Source organism: Amphiprion ocellaris, chromosome 1 (assembly GCF_022539595.1).
Source record: "Amphiprion ocellaris isolate individual 3 ecotype Okinawa chromosome 1, ASM2253959v1, whole genome shotgun sequence".
NCBI lineage: Eukaryota > Metazoa > Chordata > Actinopteri > Pomacentridae > Amphiprion > Amphiprion ocellaris.
Window position 1 is genome coordinate 15,204,502 of NC_072766.1, and position 23,442 is coordinate 15,227,943.

At 40.9% G+C, this 23,442-nt stretch overlaps 1 protein-coding gene across 8 annotated transcripts; it reads left to right on the forward strand.

Annotated features, from left to right (window-relative positions):
* The first annotated feature begins 878 nt into the window (after positions 1-878).
* On the forward strand, positions 879-22,436 carry pax6b (paired box 6b). Of its 8 annotated transcripts, XM_055010338.1 has the most exons (15): positions 879-1,039; positions 6,998-7,193; positions 9,855-9,928; positions 10,171-10,224; positions 11,139-11,162; positions 13,576-13,706; positions 14,024-14,059; positions 14,144-14,359; positions 14,759-14,924; positions 18,070-18,228; positions 18,476-18,558; positions 18,664-18,814; positions 19,410-19,522; positions 19,809-19,950; positions 20,666-22,436. In XM_055010338.1, exons 4-15 carry the CDS (start codon positions 10,212-10,214, stop codon positions 20,749-20,751), a joined length of 1,320 nt encoding a protein of 439 aa, XP_054866313.1. In that variant the 5' UTR covers positions 879-1,039; positions 6,998-7,193; positions 9,855-9,928; positions 10,171-10,211; the 3' UTR covers positions 20,752-22,436. The 8 variants fall into 8 exon arrangements, with proteins under 8 accessions (XP_054866313.1, XP_035810008.1, XP_035810000.1 ...); XM_035954115.2 differs by lacking the exon at positions 11,139-11,162; XM_035954107.2 differs by lacking the exon at positions 9,855-9,928.
* The last annotated feature ends 1,006 nt before the right edge of the window (positions 22,437-23,442 follow it).

Below are 23,442 nucleotides of genomic sequence, written 5' to 3' on the forward strand. Positions count from 1 at the left end.
CAATCCAGCTCTGTCCCGGCAACTAATGAAAGCAGCAGCTACTGAGCTTTCCAAATCCAGTGTGATGATGATTATGTTTTCATATTTGAAAGTTAATTTAACAATATCTTGAAAGGTTTTGAGACTAGTTGTAAAGAACTACAACTTTAAGAATCTTTTCGGTGTCAGGATGAGCTCTGAGAATCTCTTTCCACTCCACACGCATGCGCTTTATTTGTAAAATCACTGGAACGTTTTTTTTTTAAAAATTATTATTTGGGAATCAGTCAAGTTTAACTGCAAGAAGCAGCGCCACATCCTCTAACCACAGAGCGTTTTTCTTTTGCCCAAATGCCCTTGAGCACGTCTCAACTTTTCATATATATATATATATATATATATATATATATATATATATATATATATATATATATATATATATATATATATATATATATATATATATATATATAAAATAAAGTAATGCCCTAATGTATATAAAGTAAATAAAATAACAGATTAAGAGGAGAAATGCGCATGGAAAATTAAAGATCTACCTCTCAGTTGAACTTTAGCGCAGCTTGGAACCGCAGAGGACAGTGTGAGATAAAACAGAAACCTGATAAAATAATACAACAAAACATAAAAGATACATGAACAGGACGTGGCCCTGCACAGAGAGTTACTAGCTGTCAGCCCCCTGCACACAGCAGACACGCTGGGACAGTAAACAGGCCGGTGTGTCCACATGTAGGCTACCTTGCGCACTTCCCCATTCTGCGCTCCCTGTCCTGTCCAAGGTATGACGTCGACCCGTCGCTCCAGCCAATCACTGCCAACTTGAGGCTGATGCTGAAGGGAAAGTTGCTGCTAAGAGCCGCAGATTTTTTTCCCCCACTCTCATTGACATTTCAACTACACCACGGATCCAAAGGTAGATAGATTTTAATCGGGACCTATAAGTTTCTGTTTCTGTCACACGGAGGAGAGAATCCGGGAGGGAAGAAGCGGCTTTTTACGCACAGGATACCAGTCAGACACCTCTGCTGCCTTTCTTCCGGTGAGTTTGTGTGGACTTTAAAAGTCTCCTTTTAAAATTTAAACCCACTATATCGTGGAAAAATCGGCGTTTCAGAATATTGAAAGACTTCTTAAAACGCGTGCTTTACATATTTTTTCTCTCCAAATCTTCAAAAACCTACAAATTTATTTAATGCAGGAACCACGAGTGCAGTCTGATGCGCTGGGAAAGTTAGGTAAAAATTACTGGTTAGATGCTCGCACGTTGCTCTGTGTAGTCTACAGGAGGTGTACACCCACACAAAGTTGAACACAGCGAGCTGATTTCGTTGTTCTTGTCATCTATCACACACATACAGCATGTAATTAGCGATCTTCACTGAAGAATTAAGCGCACGTCACTTCTTTAAAAGCGCCTATTATTGTGAGCTTTACGCGGAGGAAATTAAAGGCTTCGACCTGTACAGTAAATTGAATGTGTAAGGAGATCTATTCAGCTCTACTCGATCCATCAGCGCCGTGGAAATGTCGCTGTCCATCAGCGGAATATTTCACTTTAGTGGTCTGGGAGGCTTGAGAGCAAGAAGTGCTTTCTTCAGCTTCTGCGTAATGTTTTGGCTGTAATGTTGGTTTACTGGTCGGGTTGTAAAATTTAAATAATATATTTTCTAAATTTTGATTGCAGCTTGCAAACAAGACTTTTAAAATTTTTTTTTTAAACAACTTTGCACAAAGAAAAGTCGCTTGTGCGCCTTGACGGTTTCCAGATTGATTTTGATCCATTTTTTCCGAGTGTATTTATTTACTTTTATTATTCACTTCTTGTTCTATAGAACGACTTCAATGTATATTATTAATTAAATTCCTCGTATAGGTTTAAATGTGATTTTTAAACAATAGCCGGTTGTGTTTGGACGCCTCAGGTCCACGTTCTTGAATGTTTGCTGCCAGTGTTTCTTGCTGTCACGCTCGCCGAGCAGCGCCGTGACACCATTAGCCCCGGTGTTTATCCCAGCCTTCAGCCTTTTGCCAGGAGAGGGCTTTTGTGGACTGCACACCTTCTGTGGACCACGCAAGAAACGCCCTGTCCTCCCACTGCGTCTCCAAAAACTTCACAGAATGAGCTAAAGCAAAATTAGCTTAAATGAAGTAACACATTGTGGACTCATCCAGTGGATAAACCTAATTTAATTGAAAATAAAAGATTTATTATATGAGGCATGAGGATGATTATTGTGATGTTTAAAATCGACTTAGCAATAGATGATTTGTGCGTTTAAGGCACTTAATCGAAGCAGCATAAGGTCCAAACGTTTCCTCCAGAGAAAGCCACATGGATTTGTGATGGAAGTTGTGTTTCCTTATGTTTACTCAATGTGCTGAAAAATGAGTCGCTGTTAATGGAGCTTCTGTTGCGGCTCCACGTGCACCACCACGCTTTAAAAACAAAAAGCAAAAAACATCAACTGCAGATTGATGAAATAAATCTGCGCAAAAGTCGAACAAGCATGGAGCGTTTCAATTATTGCTGATAAAAACAGAAGTGCACATTGTAAATGTGTGGATGATTTATGCAAATAATCTGGCGACGTGGCTCATGAATCTCTCTGGAGTGAATAAATGTGACAGTCCGAGACTATTTGATGGATGACAGGTGATCTGAACAAGAATAGAGGTTAATCTCGAAATGTATTATTATTATTATTATTATCAATAATGATAATAATAATTTCTAAGAATCTACTAATTCATTTTTAAATCTGCCAATTGTTTTTATATTAGCAGGCATAATTGTACATAATACAGAAAATACAGAAAACAGATAAACGTAATTTAAATTTAATCAGCGATAAACATAGCAGAAAAAATAATAGAAATATTAGTATCAATATCAGAAATTGTATATATTAAATATCATTAAATATATATTATATATCTTATTAATTTAAATTTTAACAAACTAAATATAACATATATATATATATATATATATATATATATATATATATATATATATATATATATATATATATATATATATTAGTAAATATATATATATACAAATAACTAAGCAGGTGCATTACAAATTGTGTGAAGCCTGTATAAGATCAGCTTTCATGAGCAGCAGGTAAAAGGAGATCATTTTTGTGAGGAAATAATAATTACACAAAACTTGTAATGTATGTGCACTTATATCCTGAAATAAAACACTTTGTTGTGGCTTTAAGGAATAACCAAGTGACGTCTTCCCTTCTTCTATTATTGATTTGTATTTTAGATCAAGAAAGAATAAAAATCAATAAACTCCAATTTTACACAGAGCCTACTCAGCTATTATTTACTATGTAAAATGTTGTACCATTTTCTAATAGACCTCCCCAGATGACCTGATAAGTAAAAGGTGAGTAAACTCTGACCTCCAGTGGGAGGATCATCAAAAAGGCAAACAACTGTTAATTTAAAAAAAAATATATATATATACAGTTTACCTAGAGTTTTAGAAAAGCAAATCACAATTTATCTCCAAAAGAAATGTATCAACTTGTAAAGACTAAACTGTAATCTCCAATAAATGCAATGAATTAGACTCTCCACTGTATCCTCCCGCCCTGACCAGAAACAATGTTTTTGACTCTGGCTGTCCCCTCATGCTTTTCCTTTCTTACCTTCTTTCTTTCGGTTTTTTTTTCTTTCTTTTTTTGTGTTTAAAAGTTTCTAGAGGGATACAAATACCACATTGCCTCAGGGGAAAATAGCGACCAGATTAGGCTTTCCTTTCAAGGCCTGTGACATTAGTTGCTGCTAATCCGAATTGGGCTAATTGCTTTCCCAACATCACCCCGTATTTTTTTTTCTCTAACAGACTTTTACAGAAATCCCATCTACCTTCTACAAAAACTGAAATGTATGGGAAATATTTTTCCCCCAACAAGGTTCTTGATACAGAACTGCTATTGGCCTACTTAGAGAGGGGTGGGGTGGGGGGGGACAAAAAAGAAAAAAACGAAATCTCTTGTGTGTGGAGACAACGAATTAGCTCTTGGAGCGGATTTACAGCTTAACCAAAGAAATCAATAACCTACTGGAGGTATTGTTTCCAAAGAAAACTACTTGACACACTCATCGGGGAATCGGTCTTTCAGCGAAGGCAGGTTAGTGGTGTGAATTTTTGACAGCTGCATTCTGTGACAAGTGAGTGGCAATAACATTTGCACTACAAAGGTGATTGTACATACAATACTTTAAAGTGCGTTATTCTGGGCCATTGTGCAGAGTTTGGCAGGGGAGTTGGTAATATTTGGAATCTTTTTTTTTTTCAATCTTGTTGCACAGATTATGAATTCAAGTCAGAAAAAAATGTAATTATTGCAAATCCCGTTTCTTGTTAAACTGCTGCAGCTCCCATGCAGCTGTCCAAGACGCATGGTTTAGGAAAGTTTCTCTCAATCTGTTTCACTTGTTCTGACTCCAGCTTCCATTCAGTCCAAGTGAATCTTCTCAAATTTGCCAGAATAGAATTTTAACTTCTAGAAACTGCAGTTTGAAAGTCCACCTTCGTTCACTGTGTCCACTCAGATTTTTTTTTTTTTTTTACAGTAAATTACAACCAACACGAGGTCCCTTCATAGCACAGTCCCCTCTCGGGTGTGGATGGGGTTGTTGTGGAGGGAATGGAGGGGGTGGGGGGTGTTTGTGGTCTAATGCATGTCTAATAGGGGGTCCTTGACGTGAAAATGTTTGGGAACCCCTCCTTAGCTTATATAAGCTGCGCCCATTCACTGTAGGCCTATAGGCTGAGCCACCAGTCTAAGTGAGTAGAAACAATGCAGGAAGGAGAAACAGATGAATGTGCTCGTTTAGTTTACGGGTTGTTTGATGAAGGAGTATTGGCCAAAGTGTTGTTCCTCACCGCGGGACTCTCGGTGACAGTTTGAGCCGGTCCTCTCAGCTCATTATCTCGCCGGCCTACTGAGGGCCCCATTCAAGCCGGGGCAGTCCCTCACCCCCTCCTCTCTCTCTCTCTCTCTCTCTCTCTCTCTCTCTCTCTCTCTCTCTCTCTCTCTCTCTCTCTCTCTCTCTCTCTCTCTCTCTCTCTCTGGCAGCGTCGTTTGTCTACTCATTGAACCCATAGTCAGGAATGCGATGGTTGTTAGGGAGCCCTCTTTCACCTCCGAAGTGTTTTATTGATGAGCTCTGACTTCTCCTACTTTTTCACATGTCAAAGAAAGTCAAGTGTAGGCCTCCATGACTTCATTTCATGGCCTCCCATCCCCAAAAAAGCATTTCTCTCCCCTCCCCCTGCTTCTGCCAGTCCCCCCTCTCTCTCTTTGCCCTTTCATGCACCCCCTTTTCTGCTTTAGTTTGGCTTCAACATCCACACAAACCTCGTTCTCTTTCTTTCCCCCCTCGGTTCTGTTCCTTTTTGGAGTAAGCGACGGGGCTCCTCAGCGCGGAGACTGGTGCTGCCCAAAGCTCCGAGTGTATGCTCAAACACGGGCGCAGAGGGGTTGCTTTTGGGTGCGTTGAGGTGTGCGTTAATAGTCAAGTCATTCAACCAGCGCAGTTTGGGAGCGTGTGGCCATGGCTACACAGTAATTTGCTTTACTTTATTTACGCGTGCTATTTGCTGTCAGGTCGCAGGAGTGACGTCGCCGCGCCTCGCAAATGTGTCCATAAAAAGCACCCGAGCTTGCCTAAAGGCTGCGCTCTTTACGCATGGCATTTCTTGTTGACAGGAGGAGAGGAAGACTATTCAGGGGAAGGTGATACTCAAAAGAATCAACAAAAGCACGTGGTGGACATTTTCTGGTTGTTTCCAGTGAAGGAGGGTCGTGCATTTTCCAATGCAAAAGAATTTCAATCGTATAAATATTCCCACTTTGTGCGCAAAGAACAACTTTTCCAAACTCAAAGCGCCAGAAATCCGCTTCTCAGAGATGCTTTCTGGACATTAAGCTCCTGTTTTAATTCATTTATTCTGCAGCAACATGGAGCTAGTTCTGATATAAGTGTTTTAAATTCATAAATAGAGCAGAAAACAACTGCAGGTTGAGCATTTTTAAAGTTTTGTCAAAGCGAAAATAGGTCGAATATCAAGTAGAACAAAATAAGAAACAACACTTTGGCGCCGCGTCCCCAAAACTTTGCAGCAGCATAATTAAATGCGTCTCTGTAGCATTAATCTCATCTGTAGCGCATCGACTTGCTTGATAAAAGGCACGCTGCAGCTCTTTGTAATTTTAATTCGGTGTTGCGAGCTCCAACATTCACGTGTGCGCTGCTCTGCTACTTTCCGTCTCCCCCCTCCTCCTCCTCCTTGCAGCACTACAGCTAGCCTCAGGTTGGAGGCTGAAACATGCCCGAGATTCCCTGTGCAGACCCAATTCAGCCTGGAAGAATGGAGCTTTCTGTCCAATGGGCATTTCCGAGGTAGTTGGTTTGCAATAGGGCAATATTCAGCAAGTGAGCGCAGAGAATTTGCATGCGTGGGCTGATTAGTGGGTTGGGAAGACTAGATTCTCTCTCTCTCGCTTTCTCCCTCTCTTTCTTTCTCTCTCTGTCGTTGTGGCTCGGCCCCGTTTCCCGCTTTGGCTGTGGTGCAGGGGGAAGTGTTTATATGGGGGATGATGACAGAGGTCGGGTCGCGCTAATGGGCCAGTGAAGAGCGGCGGAGGGAGGCGAGGCGAGGAGAGGCGAGGCGAGGCGCACACAGCAGACCAGGAACACATACATTAATACACTTGTTCCATCACCAATCAGCATAGGTGTGTTCATTCTCTTTACCCCCACCTCCTTCTAACCACCGCTCTCCCTCCCTCCTTCCCTCCCTCCTCTTTTTTTTTACCCCTCCCTCCCCCCTTCTCTCTCTCTCTTTCTCTTCCCCACTCTCTCTCTTCCCGACTCTCTCATTCGCTCTCTCACACGCCAGCGCACATCCTCGCCAAACTCCGTGCGTCCTGACATCTGAGTTCACTGTCAATCTCTGTCTCCTTCGCAGGGATATCCCCTCCGTCTCCGCCGAAGACCACTGGAAACTAATTTTTCCCTCTTCTAAACTTCCCGAGAGAGACTCATCCTGGTCGGCTTGTTTTTTTTCCCCTTTCTTCTTCTCTTTCTTTGGTGTGGAGAACTGGAGGCGTTACAGCCTGTAGTTTACCAAGGACTTTGACAGCGACGCAGGATGCCCCAAAAAGGTGAGATCCTGACTAAAAGTTTGTCTTTGCTGTTAAATTATACATTTATCCGGGACATGTGATCTATTATTATTATTATTATTATTATTATTATTATTATTATTATTATTATTATTATTATTATTATTATTATTATTATTATTATTATAGCTCGGTTATTTTCGGCCGCAGGTTGAGGTTCAGTGCTGAGGTTGTGGATGTTGTATCGCTTGGACTGTACAGCCTTGTCTTCTGACTGGACTCTCTCTCTCTTTCAAAAAAAAAAGTGCGAACAGCCTTTAGCGTCTCTGTCTGTTTTATCTGCTCGATTTTGCTGTTGTGTTTAGGCCTACGGATAGCTTACCGCTTATTTATGACAGCAAAGAGTAAAAAGTCACGTTGGGCCAGGACAGTGATCATCGTGGAGAATGGGGCGCAATGACCCGTTGAGGAAAGGTGTCAGATTGATTCATGCAGGCGAGTCACCCAAACGCCTTCTCAAAAAAAAAAAGAAAAGAAAAAAAAGCTCCATGAAGCGGCGGAGGCCCGGTTTTAGCGTGTTTGTTTGTGTGCCAAATAGAAAAAAAAAACAACTTTCCTACTTGCTTTCCAAGCTGTCTCGGTGCCCTTAATGACAGCGACTTAAACTGATTCTACAGTCCTTAGAATGTGGAGTTTTTTTTTTTTTTTTTTAAGTCACATTCTGGGACATAACTGCTTATCAGCTGATCATAGTAAAAACAGGTACAAATAATTTCACTGATTTCACAAAATATTGACACAAAACGCTGCTTCTTTTACACTCATTTCTTAAAATAAACGTGCAGTTGTAATAAAATAAAACAAATGCATTCATCTACTGCAATTGTGCATTTTTATATTTGTAATTTAACAGCTAAAATTCAGAAATAACGTATTTAAAATAATAATAGTATAATAAAACTGATTGTAAAAACACACCAGACCTATAACAGGCCAATATTTTCAGTTGAGGTTAAACCTGTCAACTCTGACATGCATTCTGCAATATGTACAAAGTAATAATAATTTGTAAAATCCCTTTCGTGTATATGTTTTCTCTGTTTGCCTCCATCATCGTAGCCAAGGCCTACATGAACTACATGTGCATATAAATGTTGTGAGCGGCCAGAATAAGCATGTTTGAATTAAGACATTGTTGTTCCGGATTACTAAAGGAAAAGAAATGCAGATGAGATCGTAGTTAACCTCAGGAACAACAACGTTTGAGCTTTCGACCTTAAACAAATGATTAACCACTTGGGCTAAAAGCTACTGACTTCAGTGTCTTTTTGCAGGCTGACCAATCATTGTGTAATTATTTTAATTATATTTATTCCCACACCCATTTCTATGTCATGTCATGAGGTCAAACATAATAAAATACAGGATTATTTACTAGTTGTTTTGGTAGGCTTTTTTAAGGCCAACTCAGACTTTGTGGGCCAGTGTGAAGGAATCTGATTTTGATTAATGACCGAGCAGCCTGTTTGTTAAAAGCTGAAAGAAAAGCTACAATCTAAATGTAATGGCGGCCCTACGTGCATCTCACAAACCAGCTCTGCTCTGAAACACAGCCGTCGACATTATTAGGCCCATTTTACTCTGCACACAACACAACTTTGCACCGAGGGAGAAAATGAAAACTTGAGATTTCTCCCTCCCTGGCCTCCTTTTTATCTGTTCTCCCTTTCAATGGCTTCTTTAATGCATTTGTCTTTTCCAATTGAGCGCCCTACTGCGCTGTTGTGTCTTTAAACCCGCTTTACAACCCGCACCAGCAGCACCAAATAACCACCGAATATTTCTAACGAGAAATTACTTTTATGAAAAAAAAATACAGAGAGAGAAGCAGGGAAAACAAAACCTACATTCACGCACTGGCGGCACCGGGGTCACGGTCGTGTGTGTGCGTAAAAGAGAGAGAGAGAGAGAGAGAGAGAGAGAGAGAGTGTGTGCGTGTGTGTATGTGTGTGAATGGTCCCGGAGGGGGTGGATGCATGCCTCCGGCTCTTTGTATTAATCTGAACTTGTTGGTGTGTTTAGTGGGGAAGCTGCGTGTTTCTAGTCGCGGAGGCCGAGTTTTCGCCCCGGGTCTGAGGTATATGGAGGCAGAAGAGGGGGTGCATTGTTGGAGTCCAGCAGGCTTTGTACACCAGCTTTGTACCCCCTCCTGCTCTGGACTTTTACAGAGCAGTGAGGCGAAGTAGACAAACGTGTGTCACTGTACAGTTTCCCCCGATAGTCTCCACAAGAAGAGGGATACTAAGTATTTCCTCCCACCCTCCAAAAAAAAAAAAAAAAAAAAATCTAGACGTGTCTTGCTGGGAAGATGAGAGCTGATTTCTTTAAACAACATCAAACCTTTTAAGGGAACAGTGCAGTAAAAGAGGCCCAACATCACGGCTGCAGGCTGTTAGTTAAAATTTATTTTGACAGGTGCTTTCAGAAACAGGCCTGGGAGAGATGTTAAAAATAATGAACGTGAATGTTGTCCCGCGTCGATTTTAATTTATTTGCTTGGCAGCAACATTTAGGTTAATTGTCAATGTAGGCCAGAAAAAAAAAAGAAAAAGGTGAAAAAAGAGACAGGATTGCAATAGGGATGAAGTGCACCAGTGTAGTTGTGGCTGTGCTAATGTGTTGTTTTGCTTTGTCCTATAGGGAGACATTAAGTAGTGAAAACGGCAGATGATTGACTAAATTGTTATAGAGTGGACAGTCAACTCTGTTTCCAGGCAAGTTTAATTAAAATCCATACATACACTGCTGAGGATGTTCAAATTCATGATGCATCTATTATGTTTAAGAAACAGATCCGCAAAAAATAATAACAAAAAAAAAAGAAATCGAACGAGATGAGAATGTATTTTAAAGAAATGTTGTAAATGATAATAATTAATTTAAAAAACTGATCTTTACAGCCATAGATTTCCTGATTTGATGCTAACCAGTTTTGTTATTTCCTTGTGACGCTCAGAATACCACAACCAAGCCACGTGGGAGTCTGGCGTAGCCTCAATGATGCAGAACAGTAAGTTGTTTTCATATATACATATAAATATATATTGTGTCTTTTTACTTGGCTTGGAAACTTTTTAAATACAACCGCAAGTTTTAATGTGGTTGCATGGAAGCAACACCCACTGACATTTTTATTTTTTTCTATTTTTTTTTGCACTGGTTGTTATAGCGCAATTACTTTAAGAAACACTTTAAAGGGCACACAAAATGAAATGTATGTTCAGGGATGCATTTGCATGACTTTGAGGTACAGGGAGGAGAATATTTTATTTGATGGGCGTTTCATTGCTGTTAATTTATTATTATTTTTTCTTTTTTTTGCAATGATAGGTAGGCGAGTTATTATTGAACAAGTTAATCACACGTCGTCCTTCTCCAGAGAGAGAGAGAGAGGGGGGAAGAGAGAGAGAGAGAAAGGGGGAGAATAGAAGGGGGTTGGGTTGAGAGGGAGATTTTTGTTTCTGCTTGAGTTGGTATTAAATAATTGCACAGCCGTCTGCATTAGCGTTAGAGCTGGCTGCCAGGCTGCATACAAGATTAGCTGCGTAGAGAAGAGCCCTGCATGAAACATGAGGGAATAGCAATAATGTCTTATGTAGATTAGTCCATATTCTTCACGGACAGACAGCATGAACCAGAAGAAGAAAATGCTCATATTATAAGGTGCAGGCTGAACTCAGAGCCGAGGATAAATATTAACAACCATATTGTCGTGGGTGCCAATCACAATAACATAAAATAATATTCTAAGAAAAAATAAATAAATCTGGCAGATGAAGTTGCTTTACAGGCCTTTTGTGTTTTAAAGTGGCCCATGAGTTGAATATGTGTCTTATTCCTGCTAGTGTGTGTGTGTGTGTGTGTGTGTGTGTTGAAACCAAAAAGGATAAACATGAAACATTTTCTCTCTTGCTGCTGGACAAGAGGTGTATGACATCTGTGATGAAGGTGTGTGGAATAATTTTATTATATTATTCTCCATATACCTTGATGACGTGTCTGTGCTGTAATCTGTGCGCATTTTTTTAGTCCCTTAAACATGTCTTTTTGAAATCCACTGTTGTTGGGACTCACATGACAGTTGGATTGTTTGATGTGAGGAAACGCGCGTAAAGTTGATGAAAAAGTGTTTTGTAATTTAACAAGCTGGTGGCAGTTTTTTTTTGTTTGTTTTTCTTTTCGGAGAAGAGGGTGCTGGTGGTTGCCAGTTGTCCATGATAGAGTTGACAGAGCCTTATCAAAGCTGTGTACAATAGCCGGTGCTCCTGCTTTGCTGCGGATTGATGTTAATGGGATGCTCCCCTGGCTTTGGCCTGTGATGTCTGCTGCGAATTGCCGAGGAGATATCATTGGGCCCGGCCCTTTGGGTTGTCTAAAGGTCGCGACGGCCTCGCTGGCTTTTGTGCTAATAACTCCTGGGTGTATATGGTGGGGAGCGTCCAAATTGACACCATATGTTTTCCTATTAGTCGACTTGCAATAGAATACAAGGCGCATAATCAGCGCCAGCGGGCGAGATCGACTCTGGGCACTTGAGGGAATTGGTGCCATGATTAAGACTTAACCTTATAGGAAGAGTTTGATTTTTATGTGATGTCGTTATCTGACTGCTTTATCGATCAGGCAGGATTTATATGACCGTTGTAAATCAGAGGGCAGCCCCGGAGAACCCGCAGAGCAGCGCTGCTTAAAGTGCGGAGGCCAATTTCAACGTAAGAAGTCTATTAATTCCGCTTAATCCTGGAATTACCAAAGAGCAGGAGGGATGATAATGGATTTACTATCAATCAGATCCACGCTGGAAGATTATTACACATAGCAGCCAAAAGGGGATCTGTCACTCAGTTAAACAGGTTGATCAAGTATAAACACCCTCCCTGCTCCCCCCTCCTCATTTATATAAAATAAAATCTGCATTTAAAAGCTGAGTCCTATTGCACATTTCAGAGTAAAGACGCCCACCGATTCTACACAACAGGACTGCAGTGGCTGTGAGCATTTGTTGTCAAATACAAACAAGAGGGGGAGAGAAGAAAAAAAAAACTGCATGTCACTTTTAATATGTTAAGAATCCAGGCGCGCCCTCGTTTGTGTGACCGCGCGTAGCCCCTGGCCACCTTAAAACTAAGTCTCCCTCGGAGGGTAAACGAGTAGCGTCCAATTTTGTCTGAGTGATATCCAAATGCAGACAGAAAGGGTCGTTTTATCATGCTACTATTTGTCGTGACGATGCGATTTTCAAAAGCAGAGCGGTGTCATAAAGTGACATGCCTGCCACAAGTGCTCCAACTGATCTTTTCAATTAGCCTCCCATGCATGATCCGAGGCGACTTCCGCCTATTTCCAGAAATTAAGCTCAAACTTGACGTGCAGCTAGCTTTATTTTAAAGACAAATGTCAGCCAGGCTCATCATATTTTCCCCCTCTTCTATATTTGGAGCTTATTTATTGCTAAGGAGCCTCTGCTCCCGGAGTCAATGTACCGGGCGGCAGCGCAGGGGAAGGCAGCGGAGGAGCAGAGAGCAGCTCAGGCACTCCGGGGAGTCAGCTCTCCCATTTGGCTTCAGGTTTGCGGGCTTTATTCTCTGCTTTTATAGAGATGCCATAGAACAGTTTAGGAATAATTTTCTGAAAAGCAATCATTTTTTAAAAGGATAAGCAATCATAAAAAAATAGCTATTTCGGAGCTAGTGTCTTAGCAGTTTCTGTCTGATTCGTGCGTAATTATGGTGTGTTTTGAAGGAAGCGTTTGCCGATTTAATGCCACTTTCCTGCAAAGACGATGCATTTGAATGAATTTAAGACATTATTTCGCGGTGGCGTTTTATGAGGTTGTCGCTGTTGCTGGTTTGTTATTTGGAAGACAGCTTAGGAGAGAGGTGCAGCATTTTTTGGAGAGGGATGGATAACGGTGCGAGTGCTTTAATACCCAAGTTTGCCGGTTTGATAAAAGGTTGGTTGAGTTTTCTCCCGGCAAAACAGCGACTAAGTTGTTCATTTTCTATTACAAAAATGACATTTTGGGATGTTTTGAGTCGGTTTAAGTGATGCTGTCGTTGAATTCATTATCTACATGTGTTACTGAATAACTGCGCAATGTTTGTCCTCAGAGATGCGGAGCGTTTTTAACAGCTTCTTTAAAATTTTGTTTCATCACTGCAATTTAAGACATCTTTTAAACAATCGATTAATTGTTCAACTATGCTGTCTTCATGTTGCATCTTTAACTCGATTCTCCTGAACGCTGCAATCATTCTGCTTACCATTACATGAAAATCATTTTATTTTTATTACTTTTTTTTGTTGTTCAGCTGGAGTTATGACACGATGTGATGACTCCGATGCTTTTGTCTCCATGTAGGTCACAGTGGCGTAAACCAGCTTGGTGGTGTGTTTGTTAATGGTAGACCGCTGCCGGATTCCACCAGGCAGAAAATAGTTGAACTTGCTCACAGTGGTGCTCGACCCTGCGACATCTCCAGGATACTGCAGGTGACAATCACAGTCCTTTATTCTGATGAACGGAAAACAGGTTTATGCAGACTTCAGTGGATGCAAACTACCTTTTCAGAATTAAATCATGAAGCAAAATATAGAAGATGGAACGGTTTGATTTTCCTTTTAAATTTCCTGTTGCATTAGTAATTTACGATTAGTCAAATTTAGTTTTATCATTTCTTTACAGGAAATGTAAAAAGAAACATCTAAATACAATTTTAAAAAGGCAAAATTAAGAAAAGTAATCTAGCTGCTATTATAAAGCATAAATGCCTAATATACCATTCAAGGCATATTTTTTGTGTTTGTAGACCCATGATGAAGTCCAAGTGCTGGACAGTGAAAAGGTGATAATTATTTGAGCCATCTTAGAAATTCCGTTAATAGTCGTAAATAATGTATGTGAATTGTGTCTTTTGTTTTCCATCCAGGTATCCAACGGCTGCGTGAGCAAGATCCTGGGTAGATATTATGAAACTGGCTCCATAAGACCGAGAGCAATAGGCGGCAGCAAGCCCAGGGTCGCCACTCCAGAGGTGGTCGCGAAAATCGCGCAGTACAAGCGGGAGTGTCCGTCTATCTTCGCGTGGGAGATCCGGGACAGACTTCTGTCGGAGGGGATCTGCACCAACGACAATATACCCAGCGTAAGTGTATTGACTGTAAGTTGTGTGCATGATTTAATTTGCCACATGAAGTGACTTTTTTCTCATGCACTGGAGGAAAAGGAGATGGGCATCCAACCATTCAGTCTTATTAAATACACTGCGTTTCAAAGTGTGCGTGGAGGGGGGGAGCGCGCATTACGCACCGCTTATGTGATCACCCAAACATACATTCAATTAGAAGGAGCTCGTTGTCTGTTTGTGCGCCTTGTAGGAATTTTCCAGCGCAGGTTTATTGTTATTATGATTATGATATGTGGTGCCGTGAACTCGGTGCGCACCAACATCTTCTGCGCACCTACATCCAAAGACGCACCGATAGCGGCGCTCCCTCCATCTCATCCTAATCTTCACTTTTATCATATGTAATTTGTCATTCAGGTGTCATCAATAAACAGAGTCCTTCGCAACCTGGCTAGTGAAAAGCAACAGATGGGCGCAGATGGCATGTATGACAAGCTGAGAATGCTCAACGGTCAGACAGGAACTTGGGGGACCCGGCCCGGCTGGTACCCCGGAACATCAGTGCCAGGGCAGCCCAACCAAGGTGAGCCTCATTATCACACAGTGGCAATAAAGACACCTTGACGCATGCACGAGTTGTAATCAAAAGAAAAGCACTGGTGGAGCCTCTGATTTTTGGTTCTCATGTCTTTCAAAAAAGTATGTGAAGCTCCATGCTCCAGGACAAAAAGTGAACTCCGCAGAGGTCACCATAAATTGTCGTGTATGAATATGAATAGTTTTACAGCTCACTATTCCAGTGGTTACGGTCCACGGCTCTGTCTGCAGGAAGGTATTGTATTGGCATGCCCTGAACAAGACCCTCAATTAAGACTTGTCGATTAGAGGAAAGCCATAGGCCGTGCATGCAGTCTGAATGCCTCCACTGTCCCAGACATGGATGTGCGTGACAGCGGCTTGTCCTTTCAGCAGAGGTGTCCATCCAACAGCCTGCATTTTTCCTCCCCTCCTGATGGGGAGGCAGAACCGGGGAGGCTGTGTGCGGGGATATTAGTACAAAGGAATGTTTTCCTTCACACGCAATGATTGGTTATGGGAACGGTCCGCACTACGTGTAATTGCTCATTAGAGAGGGCTTTGTCTCTCATTATGGCAACATGCAGGAGTGTGGAGATGGTAAGGCTGCTGTGGAAATGTTCCACTTCAGAAGGTTTTTTCCTCTCGGCCTTCTGCAGGCCAAACACTGGGCACATTTTCTTACAAGAATCAACATTGTTTTTTTTTTTCAACTTTAAGAAAACGGTTTGCTTTGCTTCTTAAACACGCACTCATTAAACAAGTATTACGATGAAGCATTGTGTCTGATCCATGCGCGCAAGAACGCACAAGTGTTGGAATTCAGTCGGAGCAAATAAAAATTTGCATTTGTTTGATGACCATTTGGACACGTGGGGCAACAAGCAGTAAAGTGGAAAGGATTATATTAAATTAACTTAGTTTTAACATAATAAAAACGAATTATTTATTATTATTATTATTATTATTATTATTATTATTATTATTATTATTATTATTATTATTGGTTCTTCATGCAGATAATAGTATATAATTCATTTTAGCTATTTTTAGATTATATGTCTAATTTCTATCTAGTAGTAATAATAATAATAATAATAATAATAATAATAATAATAATAATAATAATAATAATAATAATAATAATAATAATAATAATGATAATAATAATACAAAGTAATGAGATGTTAATGTGTTTTTTATGTTTTTTAAGTATTTGCGTAATGCAGTTGTCTCAGGGGAACGAAAATATGTTTTCCATCAGACAGCCGAGTAAGCACATATAATGGCTACATGGAGAGTGACAGGGCCCCAAAAGAAGACAACTCTATCCAAAAGAGGCCACGAATAAAACTCCGCACCGACTTCGTCTTTCATCTCTTTCTCACTCTCAGTCTCTGGCTATATGGCTCTAAATCCCGTCTATAGGATTTAGTCTCTCACTTTCTCTTTCAGTTTTAAGCGGTTTCTCAAGAGTGTTTTGATCCAGTCTCAGCAGCTGAAAGGTGCCGCAATTGGTTCGCTATCTCTCTCCCTCTCTCTCTCTCTCTCTTTTTGCTGCTTTTCCGCCTCACTGGTTGAGACATCGTGATACTAAAGAATGAGTTTATTTCCCAGCGCTTTTATAAAGAAAACAAATCCCATCCCAGCGTCAGTGGGTCTGGCAGACGGATAATAGCTGCACATTCACTCCTTTTTATGGATTATCCAGAGTGAAGAAACAAATAGCGTGGATACAAACTATTGGCCTATAGAAGAATACTTTGTCTATTATGCAGCAAGGGAAATTGTCAAGAAAAGTGTCGCATCAGCTTTCCTTCAGTGAACCAAGACTTGTAGAAACACTAAATACGTTTCAGGCCTACATGAAGCCGGGAAAATGATGGAAATACTTTTAAAAAAATATATAACTGCTATTTTTCGTTAGTTAGACCACATGTTTGCTTTTTAGAGGACCAGCTCCACCTGCTCCACTACTCCAGTCCGCTAGAAATGCATAACCTGTGCGCACAAAATGCTGAAATGCATGACTTCAACCCACTGCGCCTGACAGACACACATGAGTGAGATATTACATAAACCACCCTCTATCAACGCACCCGCTGCTTAATTTCGCATTAACTTCTCGGTGTGATAATGATGTCCAACAACAAGACAGACATTAGTCGATAAGCCTCGCCCTGCAACTGAAGGGGCCTTTGGGTCCACCGCGGACAAGCAGGAGCAGTGAATAGATTGGCCTTATTTTGGTTGTTCAGGGGGTTGCATGCTCTCTCCTCACTCATTTGTTTCCAATTGAAGACAGAAATCCTGACTGGCGTGTAGCTGGCCGGGGGACGTGATTAATGATGGTAGTGGATAAGGGTTAACACACTGGACTCAAAGCTCTGTTGACTGGGATCCTCGTGCGCACAATGCCAAAGTACTATAGCCTGTGCGCCTCCAGAGAGAGAGGATCCTTTTGTCATCTCCTCCAATAGCCCCCCTCCCATATATTACACCCACCGAGGGCTCACTGCTCGTCCCTGCCTGTGTCCATAGTTTAATGGTTTCCCTTACTCCTGAAGGCATTGTATCATTCTGAAAAGCGTCTTCTTCTATTCAAAAGTTGGTGGTCACCTCAATGGCGATGCCAACGCCCATATGGGAACGACCATTGAGGCACTGCTCTGTCCTCAAAAAAAGAGGGGGGGTTGCGCACAGAGTTTGGGGTTTTAATACATTTCATAGGCTCTGAAAAGAGGCTCGCCACATCTTGTCACATTTCTCTTAACCTTTTGAGAACACACGCCATTGTTGCGATGCGATACGTACGCAGAGCCTTACCTCGCCAGCCTGTTTTTCCCACAATATTTTATAAACAGTTTTAACCGCGGAGCCTTTCTTTATTTCTTTCTTTCTTTTCCACATTGCTCCTTTTCACGCAAGCAGTCGTGTGTAATCTGGCAACATTAAGAAGAAATTGCAATAATTCCTCCGATTTTGAATTAAATTAACCATGATGGGTGCTTTAATTAATGATGTAGCGCCGCAGTCTGTACAATTAGCTGTAAGCTGATACAACATGAGGCCCGATAATTAATTATTCAATTAGCTTAAGTGAATGTATATTTCCATTAAGTGTTTTTTTCTTCTCTTCCCCCTCCTTTCAGATGGCTGCCAACAACAAGACGGTGCAGGAGAAAACACAAACTCCATCAGCTCGAACGGCGAGGATTCAGAGGAGACGCAGATGCGACTGCAGCTCAAGAGGAAACTACAGAGAAACCGCACGTCCTTCACACAGGAGCAAATCGAGGCACTGGAAAAAGGTGAAATAATAGAAAATAATTTATACACTTAATAATTTGTTCTCTCTTTCTTAACAGGTTCCTGATAATTAAACTAAAGAAAACTAGTTAAGCTGCAGTATTTCTAAAGGTTTCTGAGGGAATCATATTCCTAATTATTAAGTTGAAGAATGTTTTAACATTTATTAAACTAAAAGCTGTACTACAATTCTTACGTTCGACCTAACCTATCACTTATTTCCAAACATCTTTCTTTCTTGCATTGCAGAATTTGAAAGAACTCACTATCCAGATGTTTTCGCGCGAGAAAGACTAGCAGCGAAAATCGACCTTCCCGAGGCAAGAATACAAGTGAGTGATCACAACTTTTTGTGTGTGTGAAAGTGAAAATGTTCAGAGGTAATCTTAAATTTAATGTCTGTACGGAAAACTAAAATGAGCTCATTTTCTTTGCAGGTATGGTTCTCAAATAGAAGAGCAAAGTGGAGGCGAGAGGAGAAGCTGCGGAACCAGCGCCGTCAGGCCAACAACTCCTCCAGTCACATTCCCATCAGCAGCAGCTTCAGCACCAGCGTCTACCAGGCCATCCCACAGCCCACCACACCGGGTAGGTTCACCACACACACATACACACGCACACACCTCTTCAAATTATGTTAAAATTTGGTGTCGAAATAGAATATGTCGACTTTTACGCTGCGTAAATTACGCACAAACGTGGATCAATTTGTTACACTAGTCATATAAATTGAATTGCTACTGGAATAATGCTTGAAACAACACATTTACCCGTCCATGGGCTCAAGTCAGACAGGATCCGTGTGAAATATTGCTGAACGGTATTATATCACAGCCTGCGGATTGATATAAAAAGGGAGGAAGAGGCCTCGGTGGCTGTGTGCTCTAGTTCACACGAAGAAGCGCCGGTGCTTTCCTTGTGAAGGATGATTGAGCAAAACTTCTCAGCTGACTATCTGCGTAATTACCGAATCAGGCACGAGGGCACACCGGGAGAGCTGAAGCTCATGCTCACAAGTCTATCACCTGAGACACACAGTGTACAGAGTCTGTCCATGAGGCTGTCAAAGAAGACGTCACCTCACACACGCACTGCTAATGAGATGATGTGTCACACTGGAGGGACTTTTGTGTGATTTAAAAAACAAAAAAACAAAAAAACATCTTTTCATTCTCATTCTCAGTGTCTTTCACCTCGGGGTCAATGCTGGGTAGACCTGATTCTGCACTCACAAACACCTACAGTGCGCTGCCCCCCATGCCCAGCTTCACCATGGCAAATAATCTACCTATGCAAGTAAGTAAAGGATAATTCTCATTCAGTACAAAGCCATGTTTAAATATGTGAATTTTATGATAATTTGTGTGATTATAAAAGTGGAATAAAATTCACCACGAGTACATGAGTAATTAAAATTTTCAAGATCCTTAAAATATATTTTTTTAAAACTTAAGAATGGCGGTAAAACGAATTATTTCCAAAACAAAATAAAATCATAGTATACTAAACTACAGCTTTACAGACTACTGAGCTGAAAACTATGGTTGGCTAAGCTAATGTAACATTCTCTCCTTATCTTTAGCCCAGCCAGACCTCCTCTTATTCCTGCATGCTGCCTACCAGTCCGCCTGTGAACGGGCGGAGCTACGAAACATACACGCCCCCTCATATGCAGGCACATATGAACAGCCAATCAATGACCACTTCTGGTACCACCTCAACAGGTAGGCAGAAAGTTTATTGTTTACCAACATGCTTGGGAATTAATGGAAGCAAACAGCCTTTGAAACATCTGCCACCTTTCCTTTAATCAGGGGGTACTACATAGCCATCTTTGATTCATGATCTTTCACGGCAACTCTCCCTCTCCTTTCCGTCTATTTGAGAAACTTCATGCCTTCAGTGTCTGAGAATCAATATCTCTACATCCCATATCATTTTCTCTCTGCAGTTGCATGAAAAAAAAGCTCATTTCATCGCCACTCTTGGCCATCATGTCAATCCCACGACTCCAGCCCATAGTTTAGTTCCACCCCATTAGGATGCTGTTACTGAGAGCCATATATACCGGTTATAGTCATGAAGAGTTAATCATGCATAACCACATTTCCTCTGTGCTAAATTGCTAATTAATTTGATTCATTTGCTGTTGTACTCTCTCTGTTTAAATGCCATTGCCAAAGCCTCAATTTATCGAGCTTGCAAGCATTTTACTGAGCAACCATGTGCAGAGCATTGTGACTCATTGCAGCCCTGTGCTCGTCCACCTATTTGCAAGCATTTAAAGTACAATGCTCTGTGCTATAAGGCTAACTGGTGTTAGTTGTCACACTAACTGTGCATGGTGCATCTAATTTAGCATGGAGACTTCTGGGTCTTTTTTTGTTGTTGTTTCTGTGTTGTTCTTGTGCTCATGTCTTTCTCTTTTTGTCTCTGCAGGACTCATCTCTCCTGGAGTGTCTGTCCCTGTCCAAGTCCCAGGGAGCGAGCCTGACATGTCTCAGTACTGGTCAAGACTACAGTAGAGAGAAGAGCTACTTCACCTTGTAACCACCCACTCCACCATCGCCCTCCGGCAGTGCTCCTCACACATACACGGCACAGGAGAGTAGAGATGGCGAGAGAGGGTTGAGAAGAGGCAACAGACAGGAGAGGAGGAAGGAAGGAAGGAACGAGGGAGACTCTGGGAGAGCCTTGGGACGTCTGGGCTTTGTTTTTCCAGTGGGACAGTGTGCTGTTGTGTAGCTCTAGGCACATTCAAACGAGGACTTGGAAGAGTGAACAACGATGGAAGACAGAAAAAAAAATGGACCTCTGTAAAGTGCCCGGTGTTAAATTTTTATGGAACAAAAACTTATCTGTTTTTTTTTTCTATTTCCAACTTCAGTCATTGTTTCCTTTTTTTCTCTGGTGTGTTTGTAAATGGCCATTTGTATGTTAATATGAAAAACCAAGATCAAGTACTGATAGATGGACTGCTAGAAAACCATGTTGGTCTTGCGTTTGTTTGAGAGAGGAGAACCTGAGAGATTCTGCCATGACTATCTTTTAATCTGCTTATATCGAGACTTTCTACCAGGCTTTGCATGGTCTCTGGACGCTGTTGCATATCATTAAAGACAAAAAGCTGGAGGGAAGACTCTTACTGTGTCAGAAAAAAAAACTATTTATTGGTCTTATTTCTTACGAATGGATATTTAGCAGAGGAAACTCAAACTCGATCCACCCACTGAGGCTGTGGTCTTGGCTCCTCTGTCATGGGTCTGCATTTGCTGGCTTATTAGACACGGATCACTATCAACAGCTCCAAGTGCGCAAAGACGGTGCGACATGCAACGCAACTTGGACCTCTTGCTTCGGTGGTTGGATTGACTCTAGATTTACCACGGAGAACATTAAATGTGGAAAACAGGTGTAAAAGAAAACCTGTAGTCTGTAAATGGTAGACTGCGTCTTCGATATAATCCAGTTTGTTTATGTCAAAATGTAAAGTACTTGTCTTCCCTAGAAATCTTCCAGAAAGATTTCTCCAATAAAAGTTGATTTCATTTATATCCCCGAGAATATTCTATAAATGTTCCATGCATCATAAGATACATTTCTTTAGGGTCAGGTACAATTTGTCTCTTAGGTATAGTTGTATTATAGTGTCCTATGGTCAAAAAAAAATGTGCAACTAGAAATATTTAATTCCTATAATTATGATTAAACATTGCTTGACAGAGTTTTAAACTTAAGTGTTTGGCAGTTGTTTACAAGTACATATCAGATTTAATCATTGTTGATTGTAAAACAGACCAAAGCCTTTGTATTTCATCTAGTACACAATGTTTTTTTTAAAGATATTAGTCTTGTGTTGCAAAATTTTGTAAACACGTTCTGTTCAATTACATTGGCTTCGAGTTCGTGAGACTGCAGTCGAACCCCGCAGTCCTTATTTATAATTGAAGACCATGGGAGGGTTTTTCTAGCATCATCTGTCATGCTCTTTTGAGTTTTGCATTTTTATTTCAGTGTGTACGTAGAACATGGACACATACTGGGTTTACGTCTGAGCATTGCTTCTGAGATAAAACGTCTACACGCTGTCTCTTAAATATTTCAATTTAATTTTATTTAAAATGGAGCTTTCTAAATGTATTTTGTGAAAACTATAAAACATTTTGTACAGTAAAATTGTGTCTTAAAGAAAGCCTTTTTGCCTGTTCAATGCTGTGTCAGTTTTTACTGAGCAAGTAGAGACTAAAATTTTGACAGAATGCATCATTTGCTGCAAACTCTGATGCTGACCAATGCCAGTAAAACAGCCTGTAATACACATAGCAGCACTTCCAATTCCCACCAAACAAAGGTGTCCAAAATAACAAACCTCTCTTGATGTATGGGGCTGAACCAAGTCGACACAGACCACACAGCACCACACCACCGCACAATGAGAAAGGTCAAGCAATTCACCATCACTAGCTCTTGTTTTAGTAGAGTTACGATGGTATGAAAAAAATACAGAACCAGTGACGAGGAGGAGGGAGCAGAGAAGAGAGAAAAAAGTCATGGAATAAAGCAGTCAGTGCTTAGAGTGAGGCAGAGGAGCGATTGTGTGGCAGAGTGAGTTATTTTGCTTCACTTGCTGCCTCAGCAGGGGGGTTGTGTGTGTGTGTGTGTGTGTGTGTGTGTGTGTGTGTGTGTGTATTTAAAGGGGTGTGTGTAGAGAGAGACAGAGGGTGTGAGAGACCATCTAAAAGGAAAGATATCCAGGAGAAAGTAAGGGTCAGGTAACATTCACACGGGACGTAACAGCACCAAACATCTTGCTAAATTCATTAATTGAATTTGCACGACTCACTCAATATTTAATAGTCCAAACAAGAGTTTGAAGATTGGAGGTTAATCGGATTTTTTTTTTCTGGGGCTAATGCAATTTCTCTATTCATTTAATCCAGTTTATCACACAAATGGAGGAATGCTGTTCTGAGAGCACGAGGAGGGGAAGATGGAGCAGACTAGATGACTGCACTGACACAGAGGAGGAACATTAATAATTACACAGAGAGAATGAAAGAGAGATTCAAAATGCAAGAAAGACTGCAATTAGTGGAAGTCTAAATAATACACAGCTCTGGGATAAAATGGTTTGAACGTAATTCTCGCTTTGAACAAAGTCAGGCAACGCAAGTTTTTGTAAAAGTTCCTGAGAACTTTCTACTTTTTGATGTGTT